This window comes from Phascolarctos cinereus, unplaced genomic scaffold (genome assembly GCF_003287225.1).
Source record: "Phascolarctos cinereus isolate Bilbo 61053 unplaced genomic scaffold, phaCin_HiC Scaffold_4;HRSCAF=312, whole genome shotgun sequence".
NCBI classification, from domain to species: Eukaryota; Metazoa; Chordata; class Mammalia; order Diprotodontia; family Phascolarctidae; genus Phascolarctos; species Phascolarctos cinereus.
The window spans coordinates 697,706,552-697,732,908 of record NW_027555847.1 but is presented as its reverse complement, the minus strand read 5'-3'; the positions used below and the strand labels follow the sequence as shown (position 1 = coordinate 697,732,908).

Here is a 26,357-nt window from a genome sequence, read left to right as displayed (position 1 = left end):
GACTGTGGGATGAGGAAATAGCAGTCATCAAGGTCATACCTGACAAAGAGCAGATTTTATTTTTCCATCTTAAGTTAGAGATGGTACTGCTTAGGAAAAAAAACTCTGATTTGAGACAAAAGAAGGTATAGGAGAATTGAGAGATGACCAGATGAGGACAGAAGCAGAGGAGTTAGAAACAGAGGACGAGATACTCACAGAAACTGAGCTGCCTGACGGGGGAGTTGTGTAGATTTTTGCTGGTATCTGCACTGTTTGGAGGGGAGGTAATGCTTCACTGAGAGCTGATTGGATGTTGAAATACAATACTGCTGTTTAGAACTATCTACTTTCTGAGAAAGAGGAAACCTCTCAGAGGTTTGCCTCCATTGCCTTTTTTTGCTTTCTTTAATAGAGATGCTTCTATGATAGATAGAGCATTGGCACTGGAATCAGGAAGACCTGAGTTAGACATTAGCTGTGTGACCCTGGGAAAATCTCTTAACCTCTGTCTCAGTGTCCTCATCTGTTAAAAAAAAAAAGTGACAATAATAACCACAACTATCTCTCAGGATTGTTATTAGGATAAAATGAGACAATGTTTGGAAAGCACTTTGCGAACCTTAAAGTACTATATAAATGCTAGTTATTATTGTTGTTGTCATTGTTATTTTTATATGAGATGAAGACATAGGGGGAGTTAGTCTGACATCTGAACTGCCGACTGAAGAAAGGATGTGGCTTTGCTGAGAGCTGATGGGGGAAAACAGAATCTTCTGCTATTTGAAGCGGGGATTGTAGAAAGGCAAGCTGACACTGTTGCAATTCTCAGAGGCCCAGAGAAGATATGAGGGACCTGACAGTTCTCAGGCTCAATCAGATTGCTTTGTCGATAAAAGAGCACAACAATTTCACAGCTCCCTGCCAAGGGTGGCCATGTGCTAAAAAGAGCTTGACCCTGTTTCAGCAGCCTAAGTATAACAGAGAGACAGCTTTTCCCAACAGAGCATGCAGGGTTCAGACTATTTTCTAAAGAAAGCAACAATCAGGGCAGGTAGGTGGCGCAGTAGATACAGCACCGGCCCTGAAGTGAGGAGGACCTGAGTTCAAATCCAGTCTCAGACCAAACACTTGACATTTACTAGCTGTGTGAACCTGGGCAAGTCACTTAACCCCAACTGCCTAAAAAGGAAAAAAAAAAAAGCATCAACATTGAAGACTGTCACCCAAAATAATGAGTCTACCCAGACACAAGGGTCGTGTGTTTCACGTGAAAGTCTCTTTAAGTGTGCCCCTACTCTCCCCAACAGATACTGCAAGCATGGGTGAAAGAGCCTGACTTCACAAATGGGTTACAGGTTAGACTTATATTTTAATGACTCTTCCTCTTGCCTCCTACCAAGTATATGTTACAATATGATATTTCTGGTTTATACTCAATAGAAGAAGACGTGTCCTGATTGTCCTTCCTCTTGCTTTCTATTAAGTAAATGCTCTGGTTATTGTTTCTGCATTTTCATTTGGAAAATGTTTTTTTGCTTAAGAATCAATTTTGTTATTGTGATTGATTTTATATAAATGGTAAATATACGCATGGAGATTCTGGGGCAACAGTGATAAGTAGGAGGAGAGTACTCCTAACCTCCCTGCCCAGGGTTACTCCGAGGACCTAGAGACAGTTTGAGCTATAGCAGCAGTATGGTTACACCGCCTTTACCTGCTTGCTGGGTACAGGTGGGGTGAACAAACCAGCCCCAGCTCAGGGAGAGAGAGAAACAGAGACAGAGAGACACACAGAGACAGAGAGGCACACAGAGACAGCGAGATAGACAGAGATAGACAGAGAGACTTATAGACACAGACAGACAGAGAGACACACAGAGTCACAAAGATAGAGACAGACAAAAAGACAGAGACTCACAGAGACAGAGAGACATAGACAGACTGGGGAAAGTTGGAAGTTGGTGTCATGCCATTTCCATACTTTATATACCTTATAATTAGGGTAGGGCTCATTTGGTATGTACTTGGGGTTGAGAGTGAAAATTGATTTGTGGAAAGGTAAAATAGGGGCTGCTAGGTGGCAAAGTGGATAGAGCACCGGCCCTGGAGTCAGGAGGACCTGAGTTCAAATCCAGCCTCAGACACATAACACTCAGTACCTGTGTGACCCTAGGCAAGTCACTTAACCCCAACTGCCTCACAAAAAAAAAAAAGTAAAATGAGGGAAAGGGATGAAAAGGGTGAAGCCCTAACATCTCTTCCATCTCAAGATCTATAATCCTATGACCTAATAAAACTAACTTTTAGGGGCAGCTAGGTGGCGCAGTGGATAGAGCACCGGCCCTGAAGTCAGGAGTACCTGAGTTCAAATCTGGCCTCAGACCAAATACTTGACACTTAGCTGTGTGACCCTGGGCAAGTCACTTAACCTCAATTGCCTAAAAAAAAAAAACGAACTAATTTTTAAATAATAAAAATAGCGATCATTTATATAGCACTTACTCTGTGCCAGGCTCTGTGCTAAGCACTTTACAGCTATTATCTCATTTGAACCTCACAGCAATCCTGGGATGTAGGTGCTATTATTAACCCCATTTTACAGAAGAGGAAACTGAGGGAGACAAAGGTAAAGCGACTTGTCCAGAGTCGCACAGTTAGTGAGTGTCTGAGGTTGGATTTGAACTCAGGTCTTTCCATTCCAATGATCTATCACTGTGCCAAAGTAAGAAAAAGCAAATAAATGAACAGTCCAAACGCTACACTGGTCCTCAGTAAATACTAAAGACCCAGGGGAAGGCATCAGGCACATCGAGGAATTTCTCAATGGAAGATTATGGGAAGAACCATGCAGGAGAAGTCATGGATGGGCTGAGATCTGGACCACTGGAGGGAATACTGCACAATGATGAAGCCCTATTGTTCTGGCCTCAGGCAGGACCTGCTCTTCCTAGACCAGCAGATCCTCCTCAAACCTCCTCCTGCCTAATGAATCAAAATCCACAAACAACAGGGTTTATTAAGCACTTACTGTGTGCTGGGCAGAACATTCCACCTGCATCCCAGGCCCTCCTCACTTTAAAGATCTCTCCTCTACCCATCCCAACCTCCTGGCAGCTCCCCACCACTGCTGACCCTCAAAGGGAGTCACCGAGCTGGTCAGCTAAGTAAGTGACATCATGCAGACTGCCCTGGGCCCAGACTCCACACTCCCTCGGGGTGATCTCAGCAACTCTGAAGGGCTCAATAAGCATCTCGATGCAGATGGTTACCAAGCGTACTGAGCCAGGCCCAACCCATCTCCTGAAAGACAAGCTGGCATCACCGACTCCATGAAGGAGGGCTCCACGTTGACGCCCCATCCCCATCCCAAACTCCACATGTACAAACGAAACCAATGACATACCTCCTCCCCAAATCTATCCCTCATCTAAACTTCCCCGGTTCTGTTCAGGACCACACCATCCTTCCAGTCTGCTTAGGTGGTGTAATGGAAAGAATGCTAGATTTGGAGTCAGAAAGACCTTGGTTCAAATTCTGCCTTGGACATTTGTTAGTTGAGAGACTGTGGGACAAATCATTTACCCCACAGCTAGGTGGAGCCATAGCACAGAGAGCTAGGCCTGGAGTCAAGAAGATCTGAGTTCAAATCTAACCTCAGACGCTTACTAGCTGTGTGACCCTGGGCCAGTCACTTAACCTGTCTGCCTCAGTCTCCTTAACTGTAAGATAGAGACAATAACAGCACCTACCTTGCATGGTTACCGTGCGGATTAAATGTGATGTTAATTGTGAAGCGTTCAGCCATAATAAGCCCTCTAATATTTTACTGCTGTCCAGTCATTTCAGTCATGTCCCACTCTTTGTGACCCCATTTGGGGTTCTCTTGACAAAGATATTGGAGTGGTTTGCCATTTCCCTCTCCAGCTCATTTTACGGAAGAGAAAACTGGGGCAAACAGTTAAGTGACTTGGCCAAGGTCACACAGTTAGTTCAAGTCTGAGGGCAGATTTGAACTCAGGAAGATGAGTCTTCCCGAGGCCAGGCCTAGCGCTCTGTGCACTATGGCACCACCTAGTTGCCCAAGCTCTCTACATAAATGTTAGCTTATGATTATTAAACTTTTCTCAGCCTTAGTTTCCTCGTCTGGAAAATAGGGATAATAATAGCACCTAATTTCTAGCGCTGTTGTGAGGGTCAAATGAGGTTAACACGTACACTGTGCTGTAGAAACCTTAAATTGATATATAAATAAATGTTAGATATTATTATTCTTACTCCACTCACCCAGGGTCCTAAGCCTAGCTAATGTCATCTGTCACTTTTTCCCTCCATCATCCCCCTATCAGATCAGTCACCAAGTTTTGTCTCCTTCCATGACATCAATGCACCTTTCCATCTGCATCCCTCTCACATGACTGCCAGCCTAGTTCAGCCCCTCATTTTACATTAAAGCAAACTGAGGCCCAATTAAGTGCCTGGATCAAATGTCACATTATATCAAGTGCCACACAGACCTTGGAGTGACCAATTGATTGATCCACAACATTACCCATGAGCCACATCATTCCTCATTCTGTCGTTTCTCCGCCATCGACCATCTGGTCCAGCCCAGTCCAGGGTGGGACGTCCTGTAGGCAAAGCTGTGATTCGCACCCGCGCCTGGGGCTGGGTGTATGCTAAAGCTGGCTTCTGGACCTCCTCCTCTGCTCCAGTGCTGGGCTCACTCATCTCTCAGAAAGAATCCCCCACCTTCAGCCCAGGAAAGTTGCCCGACATCCCCACATTCCACCAGACGCCAGGGCCTGAGCCAGAGGGGAGGCAAGGGAGAGGGACCAGGAGGCAGCGGTTACTGTATTAGGAGCTGGCAGCATGTGGGGATGGTGATTTACAGGGATGTTCTGCACTAAGAATAGCCACGCTGTTCCGAGCTCCTGGGCGAGATTCTGGACGGATCACAGCTCCCCAGATGTCCTGGAAGCCACGGCCTCACTGACTGCTGAGGGCCATGGCCAGAGGGAGCAGAGCCCGAATCAATGATCCTTTGAGTCACTGAGCCATGTGTGGAGCTCTGGAACCCTCTGGAAGCTGGTGGGCCCGTCCTTACCAATGCTGATAAACACATTGTGGGGGCGGCGTTTGGGTCATAAAGGGCTGGGCTTAAGAGTCTGGGAGACTTGAGTTCAAACACGATTTATGAAGGGCGCGACCCAAAGAACTCTGAGTCAATGCAGAATTAATGTGTCCTATTCCAAAGCTTAGCACAATGCCCGCACACAGCAGGGGCTTAATAAATGTTTATTGATTGTTTAATCCTTGCATATGTATATGGGCAGCTAGGCGGTGCGGTACATAGCGCCAGGCCTGGAGTCAGGACGACTCAGTTTAAATCCAGCCTCAGACACTTCCTAGCTGTGTGACCCTGGGCAAGTCACTTCACTCTGTTTGCCTCAGTTTCCTCAACTGTCAAATCAGCTGGAGAAGGAAATGGCAAACCACTCCTGTAACTCTGCCAAGAAAACCCCAAATGGGGTCATGAAGAATCGGACACGACTGAACATACTTATATATGCAAACATTGTCTCCACCAAGAGTAAGTTAATTCCATGTGGCCTATTTCATTTTTGTCTCTGTATTCCCCAGGAACTAGCACAAAGCCTAGAATAATCATACTTAATAAGAAGAAGAAGAAGAACCCTTTAAAGTTTGCAAAGCACTTTACAAATCTCATTTATCTCATTTGACCCCCACACCAGCCTTGCCAAATAGGTACCATTATTATCCTCATTTTCCAGATGAGAGTTTAAGTGACTTGCCCAGAGTCACGCTAGTTATTACATGACTGAGGCCACATTTGAACTCAGGTCCTCCTGACTCCAGGGCCGGAGCTCTATCCACTGTGCCACCTAGCTGCCCCTAACTTTTTTTTTTTTAAGATTTTGAATTCCATACTTTCTCCCTACCTCCCTCCTCTTAAGAAAGCAAGCAATATGACCCTAGGCAAATCACTTAACCCCATTGCCTAGCCAAAAAGAAAAAAGAAAAGAAAAGAAAGCAAGCAATATATGGATCACACATGTGAAGTCATGCGAAACATTTCTAAAGTAGCTACAACAAGCATTTCTTAAGCACCTATTATGTGCTGCTGTGCACTGGCATGATGTGTTAGGCCCCAAAACACTAGGACAGTTCTATCTCTGAGGCCAGATCCCCAAAAGCTTCCTAGAGAGCCCTGACTTTCATCAGTTTCACCTTCCACAAAATGGGCATGTTGACAGCTGGTCCTACTTTTGAGGACTGACAAGACAACACATGAGAATGCTTTGCAACAAGCCAAATGATTTATCCCGACTCTGCTCTGCTCTAACTCAGGAGTTAGGACCTAGGGTTATTGTGAGGATAAAAATGAGATTTGTAAACTATCTGGCACATAGTAGGGGCTCTATAAATGCTAGCTACTATTATTAAAAGAGACATTCCCTTTGGACATCAAGCCTCCTGAACAGCGCCCAGGAGCTCTTCCACCAACTCCAATTATTTTCCAGTCCTCTCAAGAACATACCCCAAAGGGCAGCTAGGTGGCACAGTGGATAGAGCACCAGCCCTGAAGTCAGGAGGACCTGAGTTCAAATGCAGCCTCAGACACATAACACTCGCCAGCTGTGTGACCCTGGGCAAGTCACTTAACCCCAATTGCCATAAACAAACAAATAAATAAACACATACATGAGCAAGCAAATAAATAAATATGTGGGGGGGGGGATGGGGAGAGGGGAAGAAGTCTGTCCCTGACGCCTGGCGGTATTATTCAATAGGCTGGGGGCTTGGAGCACCAGGGAGGATTCCATAAGCTCTCTGCTTCTGATCAGGGTCCACGGGCTGAGTAAAGAAAGGGAGGAGACCTTCCCAGAAGCAGAGATTAATTCTGCACAACCACGTCTCTGCCCAATGTAGACAAAAGTGACCAGCCCTCGGCACACACAGACCTCCTCTGCCCTCAAAGGATTCTTTCCCCTTTCAATCAGTCAACACAAAAAGAGGCAAAAGACAGTTGCTGCCCAACAAGAAGCTTACAATCTAATGGGGAACACACCCACCAACTGTGGACAAACAGCTATAGAGAGGATAAATGGGAAAAACGGGAGAAAGGGGGGCAGCTAGGTGGTGCAGTGGATAGAGCATCAACCCTGGAGTCAGGAGGACCTGAGTTCAAATCTGGTCATAGACACTTGACACTTACTAGCTGTGTGACCCTGGGCAAGTCACTTGATCCCACTGCCTAGTCAAAAAAAAAATAGAAGAAAGGGAAGGCAATGGAATTAAAAGCGATTGGCAAAGGCTTTCTGGAGAAGATGGGATTTTAACTGGACTTGGGAGATGCCAGGGCAATTTATAGTCAAACAAGCATTGAATTTGGTGTCAGATCTGTGTTCAAATCCTGGTTCCAACATTTAGCAGCTGGACAGCTCTGCAGAAGTCACTCTGCAGATGTAAAATGCAGATCAACGGGGTCCTCGGGCCACACATTTAGAGCTAGAAGGATCTTAAGAGTCTGTCCTGCTCGCTCTTTCATTTTACAAATGAGGAAACTGAGGCCCTCTAGGAAACAAGCCGCTCTCTCCCCCGCCGGCCTGTTCCTGACTTTCTGGACCCCACAGCCATGCCTCAGCTGCTGGCTTCTCCTGGAAATTCCCACAGGGCCCGGAGCCCCCCATCCTGGGACATGCTGTCACTCCGAACCTCTCCACGAGGCCAACTGCCCTCCTGCCATTGGTGAGGTCCTCTTGGAGCCGCCATTTTGGCAAGTGCCCCAGCCAGCCTTCATTTCCCCACCAGGCCTGTTGGTGACTCTGAAGACGTCAAAATTCAAGCTCCTCACGTCCAGTCCTTCTTCCTCTGCCCTGCCTTTCAGGTCCCTTCAGTGTGGTGTCTCCCCCCATTAGAACGTAAGCTCCTTGAGGGCAGGGACTGGCTTTCTTTTTGTTAGTATTTTTATCCCCAGTATTTAGCACAGTTCCTGGCACATAATAAATGCTTAATAAATCCTTCCTTCCTCCCTCCCTGTCCTCCCTCCTTCCATTCTTACCTTCTTCCCATCCTTCCTTCAATTCTTTCCTTCTTCCCTTTCTTCCTCTTTTTCTTCCTTCCTTCCATTCTTTTCTTCCTTTCTTCTATTCTTCTCTGCCTCCCTTTCCTTCCTCCCTTCCTTTCTTCCATTCTTTTTTCCTTTCCTTCCTTCCTTCCCATCCTTCCTCTCTTCTCTGCCTTCCTTCTATTCTTCCCTTTCTCCTTTCCTTTTCTTCCTTCCTTCCTCCCATTATCCCTTTCCTCCCTCCTTTTCTTCCTTCCATCCATTCTTTTCTCCCTCCCTCCCTCTTCTATTCCTTCCCTTTCTCCTTTCTTCCTCCTATTCTTTCCTTCTTTCATACTCCCTTCCATTCTTCCCTTCCTCCCTCTTTTTCTTCCATCCATTCCTTTCTACGTCCCTTCCTTTTTTCTTCCATTCTTTACTTCTTCCTTTCCTTCTCTCTCTTCCCTCCATTTTCCCTTTCCTGCCATTTCTCCTTTCCTTCTCCTCTTCCTTCTTTTCCTTCCTTCCTTCCTTTTCTCCTGTACTACCAACAGATGTCATACATAAGAATCCCAGTCTTCCTGATTCCCCAGGCTGGCCTTCTCTCCACTATACTAAATAACGTTTCCAATATATTATTAACATAATTAATCAAACAACTGTACTCCAGACCTATGATTTCACTGGTGATGGGAACTTCCTGGACCAACCTAGTTCAGCACCTTTCCTGCACCTTCAAGAGCTCCTATTAGAGTCTACCTAAGTTCCCCACCTGAGAAGTGAAATGATTTATCAAGGGCCACAAAACCAGTAGTTGTGAAAGGTAGGACCCAGATTTTTGTGACCCTGAATCCACTTCCTCACAATTCCTCCCTAAATATAGAGGTAAATGAGCACACAATCGCACAAGGGCTTATCACAGGAATAAATGAGTTATTATTAGCATCCTCCATAGGCGTCCTCTGGTCTGGAAGTTCCAATGCCCTCATCGGATTCCACTTCTGAGGCAGTGCCCTGCCCTGGGCAATGGACAGAGCCCTAGATATGGAAGCAGGTCTGGGTTCACACCCCAGCTTCCCACCCCTCTGGGCCTCAGTCTGCTATAGCAGAAAGGAGAAAAGCCTGGGCAGATGGGATCTAAGGCCCCACTTAGCTCTGAATTCTCCTGGCAGCTCAGTCTGTTACTTCCCCTGGGAGCTGGGAGATTCTCAGCTGCAATCCTACTGATCTGAACCCTTTAGGGCAGAGTTCTCCCCATCAGGTTCTTCACTGCACGTGGGAGGGTCCTTCTTCCCACTGCCACCTCCATCACCCCCACCCCTGGTTTCCCAATCAGGCTGTTTTGACACCTTAGCTAGACCTGAGAAGAAACTCAGGCCCAGGGCCCCAGGGAGCTGAGCTCCTCGTGGGGATCAGAGCATATCCCAAAGCCCCCCCTCTGCTGGACCTCTCAGGGGCGGCTGACTCTTGGACCCTGGGTCCTCTGGGCCCATGGTTCTGGAATTCTAAGGCACCGTAAAGTCTTTAAATTACAGCAGGAATTCTCCCCTTGCAAGTTGAGCCCAACAGTCCTAAGTAGGCCAACAGCCTCCATGCTCCCCACCCACCACTCCCCTCTCCTCATTCTCCATTTGTATTCTCAGCTCACAACCCCTGCCTCCTGCTGCACACACATCAGACAAATTCCAACAGGGGAAATTAATCCCCTGCCCGCCTACAGCTTTAAAGAATCCCTTGCCCCACCCCAGCCCCCATCCCCTCCCCAGGGTCCAGTGTGTGGGGCCCAGAGCTGGCTACCCAGGCCTATAGCCGGCTTAGCACAGCCTATTTTAAAGTCCTATTGAAATAAAATCCTAGTGTTTGACCTGAGCCTAAGGGCACCCGAAGGCTTTGGTCACCCCCTCCCTCTCCTGGCCCCAACTAAGTGACCCACCGAAATGCTCAGATTTCATCCCCTCCCCACCTCCAGCTCTTCAGATAATGCCCATCCCCAGCATCCCACTCATCTTCACCATCAATGAACAGATTGGAGCTGTCCACACAAGACAACTCATGCCCTGCCTTCTTGCCTTGGCATGGACCATATCTTGGTGGGGGGTTCAAATATCCAGGGTCAGGACTCTCTTCCTGTTTGCCTCCCTATCAGTCCTGTCTTTCCCCACCCCAATTACTTTTTATCCACTTTGTTATTCTGCATTTACTGATCTATTCACATGCTGTTTGCATTCAACAGACTTGAATGAATTACTGTTATTATTAGCACCCTCCATAGCTGTCATCACAATCAATTAAGCACCTACTATGTGCCGGCTGGGCAGCTAGGTGGCGCCATAGTACACAGAGCCCTGGTCTGGAGTGAGGAATATTCTTCTGGAGTTCAAATGTGGCCTCAGACATGTATTAGCTGTGTGACCCTGGGCAAGTCACTTAACTCTGTCTGCCTCAGTTTCCTCATCTGTAAAATGAGCTGGAGGACGAAATGGCAAACCACTCCAGGATCTCTGCCAAGAAGACCCCAAATGGGGGCAGCAAGGTGGTGTACTGGATAGAGCACTGGCCCTGGAGTCAGGAGGACTCTTAGACACTTACTAGCTATGTGACCCTGGGCAAGTCACTTAACCCTGATTACCTCAAAAATAAAATTTTTTAAAAAGCCCCAAATAGGGGCATGAAGAGTCGAACACAGCTAAAAAACAAATCAAGAACAAACAGGTGATAACAAAACACTACTGTTCTTCTATAACCTCACAATAACTGCCACGGGTTTGACGTCAGAGGATTTGGGTTCAAATCCCAACCCTGACACTGACTAGCTAGGCAACCTTTGGCAAAGAATTTAATGTCCCTGAGACTTAGTTTCCTCCTGTGTAAAATGAGTAAACTGGAGATTTTTAAGATCCCTTCCAGCTATGTTGGAGGGCCTATGGAACTACTATGCCCATTTAAGGGGCAGCACCCAGTATTCCTGCCTGAAGACAAGAGACATCAAATCCCAGCTCAGACAATTCAACTATTGGCTTCCTGACCCCAGACAAGGAGTAATCTAACTTCTCTGGGCCTCTGCAAAATGAAACCACTAAAAAAGCACCACTACGGCTTTCCTGAGAGGAGAGAAGCCAGGGGCAAACCTTAGGGGCTCTTTCTGAGCTGCTGTGGCACTGAATAGTACTGCAGGTTTTAGAACCAGAGAACCTGTGTGACCTTAGGCAGGTTCCTGCATGTCTCTGGGCCTTGGTTCTCTCTTCCATAAAATGAGGAACCCAGACTATTTGGACCTCTGGAGTCCCTAGGTCTGCAGGTTCTAGAGCTGTGCGTGTAGGAGAGGAATTTAAAATCTGTGGGCCTGTTTCCTCAGTTGGACTAAATGACCTCTGAGAAGTCTATGATCCAGTGATCCATATTATAGAGTAAGAAGAGTAAAGGTGAGCGAAGGGGCCTGAATAGCCCTCTTGACTAAGGCTGGAGCAGAGCCATGATCTAATGAACCAAGCATTTAGGAAGCGCTAATAGTAGGGGCAGCTAGGTGGCGCAGTGGATAGAGCGCTGGCCTCGGAGTCAGGAGGATCTGAGTTCAAATGTGACCTCAGACACTGGACACTTACTAGCTGTGTGACCCTGGGCAAGTCAATTAACCCCGACTGCCTAAGCAAAAAAAGATAAAGGAAACACTAATAATAGGACCAGGCACTGTGCTAAGGACTCTGGGTACAAAGAAAGACAAAAAATACAGTACAATGAGACCAGGCTCGAGTCTTGGGTTCAAGTCTACCTCTGATACTCGCTACCTTGCCCAGGACTCCATTTCCTCCTCTGTAAACTGGGGTGGGGATGGGTGAGGGGGGTGCCTGAGGTTCCTTCACCTAATCCTCTGCCTCCAAGCCAGGTCTGCACCCCACTCATTGCCTCCAAGAACATTTCTAGCTTGAACCCACCACATGTGGACCCTTGGGCTACTTTCTAGCACCCTGCTTAGTCAGGAAACACCTCCCCCCTTTCCTTTCTGGGAAATGCAGACAAAATTTAAGAAGTCTGCTGTAAAATCAGTGAAATCCACTGGAAAAAAGAGAACAAGAGGTAAAAAGGGAATGGGGGAAGGAGGGGAGGGAATGGGGGAAGGAGGGAAGGGAAGGGAAGGAAAGGGAGGGAAGAAGAAAAGGCAGGAAGGAAGGGAGGGAAGAAGGAAAGAAAGAAGAGAGGGAGGGAGAAGAGAAGAAGAGATGGAGGAAGAAGGAAGGGAAAGAAGGGAAGGAGGGAGGGAAGGAAGGAAGGAAGGAAAGAAGGAAGGAAGGAGAAAAGGAAAAGAGGGAGGGAGAGAATGAAGGAGAAAAAAAAGAACAGATGAGAAATTGAGAACAAATCCAAACAAAAATTTACCAAACAGTTACACTAGCAAGGGATAAGTCACCTTCCAGAAAACAAAGAAAAGGCTTTCCACTTTCCTGAGCTCCCCAGAAAAGCTAAGTCCCACTGGAGCTCCAGGGATACAGCAGAGAGGTACAAAGGTCAAAGAGCTGACTTGCCCCCACCCCCCTTACAGGATAGCCTCAGGAAAGGAAGAGAAAACATTTCAGAGAGAAAGTCAATAGGGAAATCCCAACCAATTAACACCTAACTTTCTAGTTAACAGCTCCTGGAAATTCTGAGGCTCGCCAAGGGGCCCCCATCAGGCTAGTCTCTAATGAAGAGATTTCCAGAAACCAAATACATTTCCAGCCTGAGTTCTTAGTCTGCAAGGGTCAGCTCCACCCTCCTCCAAGAAACGGGCAGTGATTTAGCCCAGGAAAGCCTCCCCCTTTCACTCTCTCCCAAATGTCCCCCATTCCTAAATGAGATAAAGAGTTCTTTCAGACTAAGTCTTCAGACATATGGTAACAGGCCTACAGAACACACTCTTAAAAAATTTTATTCGAGGAGGCAGCGTGGTATAGTACAGGCCAGAAAGACAGACCTGGGTTCAAATCCCACCTGAGCCACATAGTGGCTGTGTGACCTTGGACAAGTCACCTAACCTCTATGAGTTCTAGGCAACTCTCTAAGGCCATAAATTGTAGAGAGAGCCCTCAAGGTTAACTGCCTCCTTGGATGACATCAGAGGTCAGGTTAAAAAAAAACAGTTCTTCCTCCTACTTCTTCCTTTACAGAAATGGTTAACTATGTGTTTGCATTACTGGAAAGTGATGTCTCTCACAACTGTAGGGCTTCCTGATTTTGCTCAACTGTTTTTTTCCTCTTTCTTTTAAAACATTTCCTACAAGGGATGGTTCCCTGGGTAGCAAAGGTAAGAGAAGGGAGGTATTCTGAAATGCAGCTTCAGCAAAAGTTAATAAATAAAAATTGGATTAAATTTAAAAAACAAAAATAAACTAGGGATGGACGGGTGAATTCACTGGCAAGAGGAGCTACCAAATGAGGAACTCCCTCGACCAAAGCAAAGCAGGTCAGCCCTTTCCTCGTCCTTTATAATTCTAAGAGAGTTGCCTGGGGCGCAGAAGGGGTTAAGTAACTTGCCCAGGGTCTCACAACAGGACTTGAACCTTCCTGGCTCCAGGGCTCCAAAACTAGCTCACTTATCCACTATGCCATGCTTCCATCCTAAATCAAACATGATCCACTTTTAAAACAAAAATAAAATTTTTATTTTTATTTTAAAACAAAAATAAAATTTTTGTTTTAAAACAAAAACGGACTTTTATGCATCATGAAGGCAGGGATCAGAGAGGTCAAGCTGGAGCTGATTATAACACAGCAAAGGCCCCAGTCTTGGCAAGAAAAGAAGTAATGCTGGCCAATGGCCTTCATTATCACTTATGGAGGACTTCCAATCACCCAGGTCTGCATCGACAGCCTCTGTGTCATTCCCGACTGCTCATCCTCCCTTACTCCCTCTAGATCCACTCAATCGAAAATCTTTTCTTTTCTACTTGCACATCTTCCCTTTCTCTGCACTCATGCTCCCACCACCCTAGTTCAGACTCTCATCCCCTGTTCCATGAATTACTGCCACAGTCTCTTCATAGGTGTCCCTGCCTCTCAAGCCTCTCCCTGCTCCAAGTGTCCTCCAACTCATCCACCAACATGATTTTCCTAAATCCCAGATCTGACCAGCTGTGGTGACCAGTCACCCTCTACCCCCACTCAATAAACTCTACTGGCACCCTATTACCTCTATGACCAAATATCTACTCCCCTGTTTGGCATTTAAAAGCCCTTCCCAGGGGCAGCTAGGTGGTGTAGTGGATGGAGCACTGGCCCTGGATTCAGAAGGACCTGAGTTCAAATCTGCCCTCAAACACATAACACTTAATAGCTGTGTGACCCTGGGCAAGTCACTTAACTCCATTGCCTAATGCCCCCCCCAAAAAAGAGAGAATTAAATAATAGATGAATGAATAAATGAATGAATGAATGAATGAATGAATGAATAAAGCCCTTTCCAGTCTTCTTATACCTTATCCCTCCTTCTCATGGTCTAACCATAGTGGCCTGTGCCTCACAACTGTCACTCCAGATTATGGCTGGAATGCTTTTTCCTCCTCACCTCCATCTCTTTGAATCTCTGGCACCTTTTATTACAGACTCAGCTGAAGCAGCAGCTGCTATCGGAAGTCTTTCCCCCATTTCCCCTCCATGGTTACTTTATACCTACTTACATCTGCAGGTACTTTGTATATACTTCCTTATGTGCCATTATCTCCCCCATTCCAATGTAAACTGCTTGAAAGCAAAGACTGATTTTGATTTTTCTTTGTATTCTCAGAGCTTACTTAACGAAGTGCCCCCCACACTGGGAGGGCTAAATAAACACCTGTTAACTGATTGATTGATTGCAGAACTGAAAATTCCAGTACCTACAAAAATCTTTATAATGGTTCTTTTAGCAGTAGCCAAAAACTGGAAACACCTGTGGAGGAATGTTGAAAACAAACACCCGTACAAGTGTGACAGAGCTACTGAGCCCTAAGAAGCGACCAAAAGGACAGTTTCAGAGGAAACTGGGAAGTCCTCAAGGACCCCATGCCGATGGAAGTGAGCAGGACCAAGAAAATCAAAGATAACAACATTACTGAGAAAAACAGCTTTAAGAAACTTTAGAATGCCAGTCAATGCAAAGATAAACCACGATCCTGGAAAAATGAAGTTGAAACACAATACCCACCTCCTACTGCAGAGGTGATGAATGTAAAACCCAGAATGAGACAAACACTTTTGGGCACCGTCAACGTGGGAATTTGTTTTTGGTGTGTTTATCATTTTTTTTGAACTGTTCAATTAGGAGAGGCAGTGAGAAGGAGAGAAAATATGAAAGGAAGAGAAAGAAAAAGAAAGAAAGAAAGAAAGAAAGAAAGAAAGAAAGAAAGAAAGAAGAAAGAAAGAAAGAAAGGAAAGGAAGGAAGAAAGGAAGGAAGGAAGGAAGGAAGGAAGGAAGGAAGGAAGGAAGGAAGGAAGGAAAGAAGGAGAAAAAAAGAAAAAAATTAAAAAGAAAGAAAAGAAAGAAAAATTTAAAAGATGATTCCATTTTAACCCCTTCCAACTAAAGTCATTAGGTATGGGCGTGATGCTCTTCTGATGCCTTTATTCCTTTAAGAAAACTCCTCTTCCCTTTCACCTTCACCACTGAAACTGTCTGCCTCTTTCCCCTCTGTCATTCCACAAAACTCTGGTCTTTGACAAAGCTCAAAGATGAATCTCCTCCAAGTCTTCTCTAATTAACCCAGATCTGCCTGCCACCATACAGAACACAAACTCCTGAACATATCTGAGTATTTGGAGTACAGTCTCTACATGCACATCTACAACACACAAGTTCCTCGTCCCTCTCTGTTGGACCATTCTCTTCTGATTGGCCAAGGATCAGTTTTTAAGAAGCTCTGAGAGCCCCCAGGACCCAGGCAAACACCTTAATTTGCCAAAGACCTCAATCCAAGCCAGTGTCCTGTCAAGAACAGCCCAGTTGGGAACAGTTGGGCCAATCCAAGTAGTAGGCACCATGGAGGAAATTGAGGAAAGGAGAGAGACAAAAGTCACCTTCCCAGGCACCTCAAGAAATAAGCACAGACTGCACCTAAGCCCTGAGCTGGAACATCCTAGGAAGAGTGGGGCAGTGGAAAAAACCTGGGCTGGATTCTAGTCGTAGAACTGGAGCTGTTTCCTCCTTTGTAAAAAGTGTATGATTATACAGCTCTGACATTCCGTTCTAAGAACCCTCCCAGCTCTGACAGTCTATGTTCTGAGGCCCTTCTCATCCCTGACATTCCCTGTTTTAGATCCCTCCCAGCCCTGACATCTCCTGTTCTAAGGCCCCTCCCAGCTCTGACCTTCTCTGTTCTGAGGCTCCTCCCAGCTCTGACATTCCTCGTTCTGAGGACCCTTCCAGCCCTGACATTCCCTGTTCTAAGGCCCCTCCCAGCTCTGACATCCCTTGTTCTAAGGCCCCTCCTAGCCCTGACCTCCCCTGTTCTAAGGCCCTTCCCAGCTCTGACATCCCCTGTTCTAAGACCCCTCCCAGCTCTGATATTCCCTTTTCTAAGACCCTTCTCCAAGCTCTGATGCTATCCTCCCAGCTCTGATTATTTCATGGTTTAAGATCTCTCATGGTTTAAGGTCTCTCGTATCTCTAACGCTTCTGTCCCAAGATGCCTTTGAACCTTGACACTCCCAGTTCTAAGGGCCCCTCCTAGCTCTGACTTCTGTGTTCTCCTATTACTCTGCTAGGCACTAGTGGAAGTCTGCCAACCTCCAAGCCACACTCTAGTTTTGTTTCTCCTGAGGCTGAGGTCAGAGCCCCCACCAAGCAGTCTCTTAGAGAAAGATGGTGGCAACCGCCACAGGGTCAGGAGCCATTCCCTTCAGTGTCCTGCTCCCTTACCAGCTAGACTGTGTATGACAAACCACTTCCTCCCCATCACCTCCCAGGGGATATCCATGCTACCCAGGCACCCAGGGGCTTTTATCCCCAGAGCAGAAGAAGGAAAAACCAAGCAACTTACCCACTAGGAGTTTGACATCTCGGACAGTAAAATCAGCATCAGGCATCCTAAGGGTGGCAAAAGATACCAGGTAAGGAAACTGAGTAAACAGAGCCCAGGAATCACAGAGTTTCAGAGCTAGAAGGAACCTCAGGGGCCCTCCAACTCCAGCTCACACCTGAAAGGAATCCCCACCTGACAAGTGGCCATCCCACTTCTGCCGAGAGATCTCCAATGAGAGAGAATATATGATCTCACAAGGCAACCCATTAACTCTACTTGTGGAAAGACAGTTCCCATTTTTAGGCAGTTCTTCCTAATGTCTAACCCTAAAACTGGCCTCTTGGCAATTTCTACCCATTGCTTCCAGAAATCCCTTGAGTTCTCAGGCTCTCCACTCAACATCCCACTATGGGCATGACTTGAGATCTTACACGATCATAGACAAGAAAGCTTGAACAGAGCTCCTAAGTCATCTAGTCTGAGCATTCCAGAGCACCAGCAACCAAGTAAAAGTGTAATTGTAAGATATTTAACAAAATAAATAAAAAATACAAGAGAACACAGACAACATTAATATGTGGTTTTCTAAGCCAATATGCACAGATTGGGAGACTTATGTCCGGGATTAGTGGCCCCTGTTTCTATCTGAGTTTCACACCAGTGATCTCTTCCAACCTCCTCAATTTTCAGATGAGGAAAGCCACGTGATTGGCCCAAAGATCACACAGGCAGTATCAGAGACAGGTCATAAGATCAAAGATCGAAGCTGAAGAGACCTCAAGAGGCCATTTTCTCCAATGCCCTCATTTTACAGATGAGGAAACAGAGGCCCAGACAGGTGAGGGGTTTGCCTAAGATCACACAGTTAGTAAAAGGCCTTATTTCAGACCTAGGTACTGACTACAAAAACAGCACCTCCCACCCTACGCCTTTTCCAGGTGAAAAATACCTGGGGTTCTTCCAACTTATGTCCTATGACATGGGCTTTGACTTCCTGGATGCCCTCCTCTGGACACTGTCCACTTTGTCAATGCCCTTCTTAAACCCAGAGGGCACCCAGAACTGAACACAATATTCTAGATGGGGTCCGACCTGGGCACAAGGACAGAGTTTCAGAAGAAGCAATTTCCTAACAACTGCTAGTGTTCTTAGGTGTGGACCAGTCAATGGGATTGGGGAACAACCAGAAAGATGTCCATCTTGAACCCAGGGCCTAAGCCACTTGCTTCCTTCTGCTAGCACCTCTCTTCCCTCTCCCATCCACGACCTGATCCGCTCTGGCTAAACCTGGAGGAGAAGTTACAGACTTCCCACCCTGCCCCACAGCTGAGAAAGGAAGGGAGAAGGCAGGAATCACAGCTTCACAGATCCAGGGCAGCGGTTCTCAAATTTTTTTGGTCTCAGGCCACTCCTTTATATTCTCAAACATTACTGGAGACCTCTTAAAGAGTGTTTGTTTATGTAGGTTATCTCTCCCAATATTTACCATATTAGAAATGAAAACATCTTATTATTATGACAAGAGTCTTGACCTCAAAGACCCCTGGAAAAGTTTATACTTTGAGAATCACTGACTTGGAGAGACTGATTGCTGCTCCTACATAATATTCCCATCTCCCACCTCAGTGTCTTTGCACCAGCTGTCTCTCCTGCCTGGAATGTTCTCACTACTCACCTCCACCTCTTAGAATTCTTTGTTTCCTTCAAGACTCAGCTGAACCCTAATTTAGATTGTAAACTCCCTGAGGGCAAGGTTGTCTTTTACCTCTTAGATGTCCCCAGAGCTTAGCAGTGTCTGGCACATAGCAGCACTTAATAAATGTTTATTGAATTGAATTGGGGAGGCTTTTCCCACTCCCTGCCTTGACTCTCTCCCAGGTTATGCTGTATGTGTCTCGTATATACCTATGTAAGTATATGTTGTCTCTCCTTAAAATGTTAGCTATGGGAGGAGAGGGACTGTCTATCTGTGTGGTAGTTTGACTTTGAGCCCACAGCCTGGTACACGGCAAACTTGTTGACTGATTCATTGACTGAAGCCACCAGGTGGTATCAGATCAGAGGTAGAGGTCCTGGGGTGGGGTGAGGTGGGGGAAGGGAGCTCAAGGGATTCCCTCTCTCTCCCAGGACTTCCTCTCCTCACTCCCATCCCCTAATTCTCACTGGGCCCCTTGCTGGGCCAGAGAGGTTATTGGGGAGGGGAGGTATATGAAAATCTTCAAAGAGAATTGTCATCATTAAACATAATGGTCAAGGCAGTATTAATTAGATGGCTATATGGGACTGGCTCTGTGATTTCACTGGCATGGGGAACTCCCTTATGAATGAGGAAATCCCCACTACAGATGTAAGTTAGCACCACTGAGACAACTTATGGTGTTAAAAAGCTGCCCCACATGAACTGTGAATTAATAATGACACAGCCGATTTCAGTCCAGCTTCAGAGAATTAAGGATCAGAGCTGAGAGCACTTCTGATGATGGACACAAGAGATGTGAATGATGGGACAGGAGCCTCCTCCCTCTGTTCCCTCCCCAAAGGCAGAAACCAGTTCTTCCAGCCTCCACTTTCCCAGCCCGGCCATCCAGCTGCTCTTACCTCCCTCCCTCTCTTTCTGGGTTTTGACAGATCTCAACGTGAAAGAATGTAAACAGGGTTGGGGGGGAAGAGGAGGCATGCCGAGGGAGGGAGATAGGAACACAAGCCCCCTAGCACACAGCCCCAGAGAAAGAAAGGTAAACCCAGCATCCACAGAAGAGACGGAACAGGGGTCCAGGCGGGGCAGGTACCATGAACCAAGGACCATGAGGCCCACATCTGGAAAGCAGTCTTCTGCCAAACCTCCCAGCTCGGACTCTGGATCTATTTCTGTCCCAGAAAAGCCTTGTTCTGGGGTTATCTAAAAGGGACCACTGGGAATGGATGCAAAGCCAGGCCTTCCCTTAGCTGCCATTCCAATGAGAAACAATGTGCGTGTGTGTATGAATATACACAATAGATACAACGTAAGGGGGTCTAAGGGAGGAGTATAAATTAAACATACTTAAGAAAATGTAGCTAGGGAAGGCTTTTAAGCCAGGTTGGGCCAGCTACTCTTCAAAAGGGTGGACCCTCTTCACTGCTTTCACCCACTGTCAGAAAACTTGGCTGCTGGGAAGATGTAGAGGGAAGGAGAAAACAGTTAACGATGTCAACTTACTCAATTCCTAGTCCATCGGGATTTGGGAAGACCAGAGGCACTCTGAGGGCTTCTCTCTGTACGTACTCAAAGTTGAAATCTGAACATTTGGATTAAAGCAAATCAATCAGTACACAAAGGAGTGAAGGAAATTCCCATTCTGCCATTTACCCCCAGTAAGATTCCAGCTGCTCTGCCTTCCTGAGCCTTAGCTTCCTCTTAGGTTAAAGGAGGCCGATAAGACTAGATGGCTATCTCTAGCCATCCCTGCACAGGCTGGTCCCCACCATTTAAATGCACCCCCTGTTCACTTCTGCCTCTTATAATCCCTAGATTCCTCCAAGGCAGAATTGATGTGCCGTTTCCTACTGCAAGCCCTTCCCCATCCCCATAATCCTCAGGGCTCTCTCCTTCCTCCTCATAATTCTCGGTTGACAGGTTGCATTCCCCCTGGAGGATGCAAGTTTCTTGAGAACAAGGATTCTTTTCCATTTTGTATTAGCGGCCCAAGGGCCTACCACGGCACTCAGTACACAATAGGCCTTTAAGAAATGCAGCTAGATGTCACAGTGGCTAGATCAATGGGCCAGGAATCAGGCAGGAAGACCCAAGTTCAAATCCCACCAGAGAAACTTTGCTCTGTGACCCTGGGCAAAGTCACTTAATCTCTGCCTGCCTCAGTTTACTCTTCTGTAAAATGGGGATAATGATTGCCCTCTACCTTCCAGGGCTGTTGTGAGGTCCCTTCTGAATCTAAAATCTACACTGCTAAGAACCTTTAAGGGCCCTTTCAGCTCCAAGTCTGTTTCCCAGCTGGATAATAAGCCAAGGCATGCCTGGCATCAGGGAGGGGAGATGGCTGTTGCCTGAAGAAACAACCCCAGATAGGCAGAGCCCAGCCTGCCCCTCTTCCTACTCAATCATTCCTAAACCCACTGGTCAGAACTTGTCAAGAAACACCCTGAGGTTTGGTTGGGGTGTTTTTTTTGGGGGGGTATGGGGGGTAGATGGAATAGGAGTGTGGAAGGGAGCCTGGATTAGGCACAATCTGAAACCTGGAGTTATGGCCAGTATCTGGGGTGGAGCTCCAGACCGAGGCAGGGCTCAAGAGAGGCACCCTCCCCATCCCTGCCTGACACCTGGAGGGATGTGCAGAATAGGAGAGAAAGCTTGGAGGGCTCCCATTGTAGCCACAGATCTGTGAAGGCCTTATTGTAATTGCCTGCATAGTGAAGGGGAGGGGAAGAGAGCCGTTTCCCTGGAAACTATGTATTTGGTGCCAAAATAACCAGGGAGTTTCGGTACAATACTGTTGTCTTGACAGTGACGATTCTACTACAATGATCACATATTTCCTTCACCTAGAGGATTAGCTAAGCTTTTTTTTTTCCCCTTGGGTAAGGGGTAGCTGAGACAGCTGGGGGAAGGGACAGAGAAGTCTCAATTAAGTGTTTAAAAACCCACAGGTAGCTGCCCTCTCCCCTTATCCCGAGGCTGATCTGGGGTTTATCTATTCTAGAACCACAGACGCTCGCTTTCTTCCCCCTCCCCAAATTTCAGGAAACAGGGCTTTGCATTCATTTTCCCTAAAGAATTGTCCCTAAAAAGGCTGAGGAGTATTTAGACAAAAAAATCACCCCTTACTTCTGCCTTCCTGCAAGCCCCACAGCGGACGTGATCAGATACAATTCTGGGAGAAATCAAGTCAGGAAGATGGGGGTAAGAGATATTACCAGACAACCAAGACATAGGGTCCCAATTCCACCCCCAACCCTCTGACACACATGCCCATCCCCACAAGGCAAATGTCACTCCGGTCATCCCAGCTCTAGGGACGGATGAATAAGCTCTTTTCTCTGGTTCAGGGGCCCGGAGTGCAGTGAGATGGAAGAGGTCTTAGCTAAGACTCAGGCCTAGGACAGGGACACTCACACTCTCCCCTCCCCCCAACTCTCCCAACTGTACCAGCGGCAGTTTCCCTGGGGGCAGGTCACCCGGAGCTCCACACAAACCCACTTTTGGGGAGAGAAAACCGAGAACTAGCAAAGAGTTAGGAGTGGCCATTTTCAGAGCCCCAAGGGCTCAAATATTCAGGATGAAGAAGGGCTGTACAAAATTTAACAACTGAAAGCCAGGGTTAGCTAGATCCAGCAGAAAGAGGCCAGGATTTGAAGTCAGAAGATTAAATACCCAACGACCTGGGGCAAGTCATTGACTCCACCAGGAATTTCTTTTTCCAATTTCGCACCCCACCTAAAATCATACAGCCTTCCATACTCCTCAAGGTCAAAACTTCCCAAGGTCCAGAAAGAAATCTCCATAGATTTAAGGAAGACATCATGGTGGCGCCAGCTTAAGAATCCTCCCCCACCCCCAACACCTCCACAGGTCAGCAATTCACAGACGCCAGCCCAGGCCTTCTCAGTCTTCCTCAGAAAAGCTCCAAAAGTGCTAGGAGATCCTTACGTGAAAGGAGGAAGGGGAGCTCTCCTGTTTTTGTTTTTTTTTTCCCCCCAGCTAGAGCTGGAAAGGGTGGAGAACTAACGTTAAAGTGTATAGGGCAGGAAGGCTAGGTAGAAATTCCTTCCAGTCTTAGGCCCTGCCCCAGGGGGTCGGCACACAACTTCTATACCAAACACAAACGCAAAATGAGGTTGTGCCTATCCCAGAGTGGACAGGGAGGCTGAATTGTCCATATATCCCAGCAGCTAAGGTCGTAAGAGTTAGTTTAAAAGGCAGGAGACCAACAAAATAAAATTGAGAGCATCTGAATAAAATAAAAAGGCTTTTTTGATAAAGGGGGGGGATCAAACCAGAAAGGAAACGCCAAGGTGATATAAATTGGTGGTGCAAAGGAATAGTTTGCCCCTTAAAAATGCGAGAAAAGACAGCCTGAGCCTCTGCAACTGGGCTCCCGGCGAGCTGAAGGGTACCCGAATAGTTCCGGGCCAGCCGGGAGGCGCAGGCTCCAGAGAAGTGGAGCTGTCCCAGGCTGGATCGGCTACTAGGCGACCAGGCTCAGGTGCGGAGGCCGGAAAGAAACCCACAAAGGCAGGCTAGACCTCTCCTACACTTTTAGGGCTGGGGACCTACTTCCCCTAGGACCTCGGGCTGGGAAAAAGAAAAGGGTTGCCGGTGGGCAAACAGAGAGCAGAAAGAAGGGAGTGCGGGCCCGAAGAGCGCTCTGGGTTGAGGGCGAAGCCGGATTGCACCAGCCGGCCAGGGGAGCCCGCAGGAGAGCAGCAGAGACGGCCGAAGCAAGCGGACTAGACGGCCTGCTCCCAGGCGCGCAGCCCCCTCCTCCCCCCAAGCTCAGGACCAGGGCACCAGAGTGACCGGGTGACAGGCACAGAACTGGTCTAGGCCCCACTGGGCTACCCACCCCTAACCCTGGCCGTCACCCTTCCCCCAGTCCACACCCTCCCCCCCCCCATGGCTCAGCCTCATTTCGTCACCGGATCCCCTGGAATGGGGGACAGGAGCGCGAAATACGAACCAGCCACAGCTTTCTCACGTGCGCGCACCGCCGATTGGGATGTTCTGGGCTGGCCTGTGCTGCTCGGCTCGCAGCTGGCCCGGGACCCCTGGGTGCCAAGCAAAGATGGGCAGAATGAATAGGAGAGGTAGACAACGCTGGGCCAGGCTCACCTTTTCCGTCCATGGCGCGCACGAAGTCCCCCTGATAGTGGTGGCTGCGTAATTTCTCCTCCAGGCTGAAACCCCTGACGCTCACAATCTCCTCCACGTCCGACGAGTCCTCGTTCTCGTCATATCCCTGACGGTTGATCGAACGCTGCGGGGACCCAAGCCAGAGACCCCGCAGGCGTTACTGCGGGGGGCATTTAGGGTGTCCATTGGGTCAGCCAGCCTGCACCAACCCGACCCATCGAGCAGGTGCAGGCGCAGGGCACCTACACAGTCTACCCTAGGCAGACCCCCGCAACTAGAAAACAGGCAAAGTCACCTTTACAATTGGGGCAGGGGCCAGGAGGGTTCTCTCCCCTCTTTACGCCAACCAGTGGGCAAGCTCGCCCACGGCTATTCCTTACGAGTCCCTGCCGGATAATCGAGAGCGAAGGGGCCCTCAAGAAGCTGGCCCCACCCCTACTATTTTGGGGGTGGCCCCCTACTCTACGATATCGCCCAACCGGCGGAAGCCGCGGGCCAAATCCCGGGTTATGTAAACTAAGAGGGAGCTCCAGGCGAGGGAAAGCCAAGCGCTCGGGCCGGACTGGGCTGGGGGGCGCCGCGAGGGGGATTGGAGGTGAGGGGCCTGGGAAGGTAGGCTGCTCGGGAGGGGGGTGTAGGCCCTGAGAGCTTGCAAAGCCTGGCCCGGTAGCAGCGGGTGGCGGCGGCTCACTGGGCGCTGGACCCGGGTGGAAGAAAGGGAGACCTGGGTATCGGGGAAGCGAGGTGCCCCCAAGGGCCTCCAAGGGAGCCGGGCAGCTGCTGCACATTGAGCTTGCCCTGCGCTCGCTCGAAGAATGGGGGTGGGGGAGAGCGGGGACAGGAGAAAGGTGGCCAGCCGCTCACAAAGCTCCCACTGGGGACCCCAAACACACTAGCAGCTGCCTCCATCCGCTGCTCATCCCCCCCCACCACACACACACATACACACGCACGCGGCGTGGAGGGACATCCCCCCACCCCTTTCCCCACATCTCCAGCTCTACAACCCTCCCACACACACACCCCCCCCATCACCACGCTGGCGAGTCCTAATCCCCAGCGATCGCCCCCCACACCCCGTTCCCACTCAGGCAGCCACCTCCCCCAGCTGCCCCCCCCACCTAAGTGTCTGAGCTGGGGGGCCAAGAGTAAACTGCCTGCTTCCTTTTGCATGCAATTTATTATTTCTTTTCCGGTCCTCTTCAACACACGGAAAGGAAAGAGAACGCAGGGGAGGAGAGGGGGGAGGAGGAGGAAAAATTAGAGATCTATAATATACAGACACAGATTAAAAAAAAAAAACAGCTACACACCAATCTTCGTCCAGAGCCTTTCTCTGCCTCCATTTTTTTTTGGGAGAGTTCACCAATTAATTGGCAACACTCCTGCCCCCTGCATTTTGGCCCCGAGGGGGAAGGAAGGACCGAAGGAAACAAAACAAAAACAGAATCTGAAAGAAAAAGAAGCCAAAAAAAAAAAAAGCCCCAGCCGAGATCTACAAAGTTTTTTGCACCAACACTTTGGGGAGATCCGTTTTGCAAAGTCCTAGGAAACCATTTTCACTGGGGAGGGGGGGAGGAGGAGGGCGGCGACGTCATAATCCCCGGAACGTAAACATTGTTGCCGATCGCGTTCGGAGCTGGGAGGCTCGGCCGGGAAGGGCGGGGGCGGGGGCAGAGAGCGGAGAAGGGGGGGGTGAGAATTCGGCCGGGCGGGGGCGGAGGCTGAGGCTGCCGCGGGAGAGAGAGCCCGGAATGCACCGGGCGGGCGGGCGCAGCTACTGGCTTCCCATTGCTGGGTTTGGTGGTCGGGTCACGAGTGTGCAGCAAGCAGCACGCCTGCGCCGCCGCCGAGGGCTGCGGGGACTTCTGAGGGTTCCGTTGGCCCCTGGGTTGCTGCAGCCGAGGAGGGGCGGAGGAGGGGTGGGAGGACGGCGGGGAGGGAGGGGCAGACTACTGGAGCACCCCCAACCCAGGCCCGGAGCCTCCCCTTCCCGACTGCATCCCTCCCCGCCCCCCTACATCTGCCGAGGATATCCACATCTCTAGTCTCCCAACCTTTGCTCAATCTGTCCCTCGTGCCTGCCCCCCGGTTTTTAGACTCCCTAGCTTCCTTGAGGCTTGGCTCACGTACCGCCTTTTGCTGGAGTCTTTTCGTGATCCTCCCAACCAGAAAGTATCTTGTATGTATGTACCCATTGTCCGTTCTTTAAAAATGGAAGTTCCTGAGAGCTGGGGCTGGTTCGTTGGGGTTATGTTTGTTTGTGTTTTCTTTACATCCCCCGAACCCAGCACAGTGCCCGGCACACAATAGGATCTCAAAAAAGTCAAAGAACATTTATTAAGTGCCCACTATGTTCCGGGCATTGTGCTAAGTGCTAAATATAGAAAGATCCGTGTTTTCTAGGAGCTCGCAGTCTAAAAGAGCAGGTAGACGATATCCATAAGCTACGTACAAATGCAGGATCAATCGGAGATCACCCCCAGGGCAG

The 26,357-nt window shown here is 48.4% G+C and overlaps 1 protein-coding gene across 1 annotated transcript in view; it reads right to left on the bottom strand.

The window, feature by feature from the left end:
• Window positions 1-25,663, bottom strand: part of KDM2B (lysine demethylase 2B) — a 137,692-nt gene extending 112,029 nt beyond the window's left edge. Inside the window, exons 1-4 of the mRNA XM_078154287.1 lie at window positions 25,180-25,663; window positions 23,846-23,990; window positions 20,219-20,297; window positions 17,038-17,084 (exon numbers count right to left, since the gene is read on the bottom strand). Of these exons, the coding sequence (XP_078010413.1) occupies window positions 17,038-17,084; window positions 20,219-20,297; window positions 23,846-23,990; window positions 25,180-25,212 (304 nt within the window). The 5' untranslated portion in view covers window positions 25,213-25,663. The remainder of the gene's footprint in view (window positions 1-17,037; window positions 17,085-20,218; window positions 20,298-23,845; window positions 23,991-25,179) is intronic.
• Window positions 25,664-26,357: the final 694 nt, after the last annotated feature.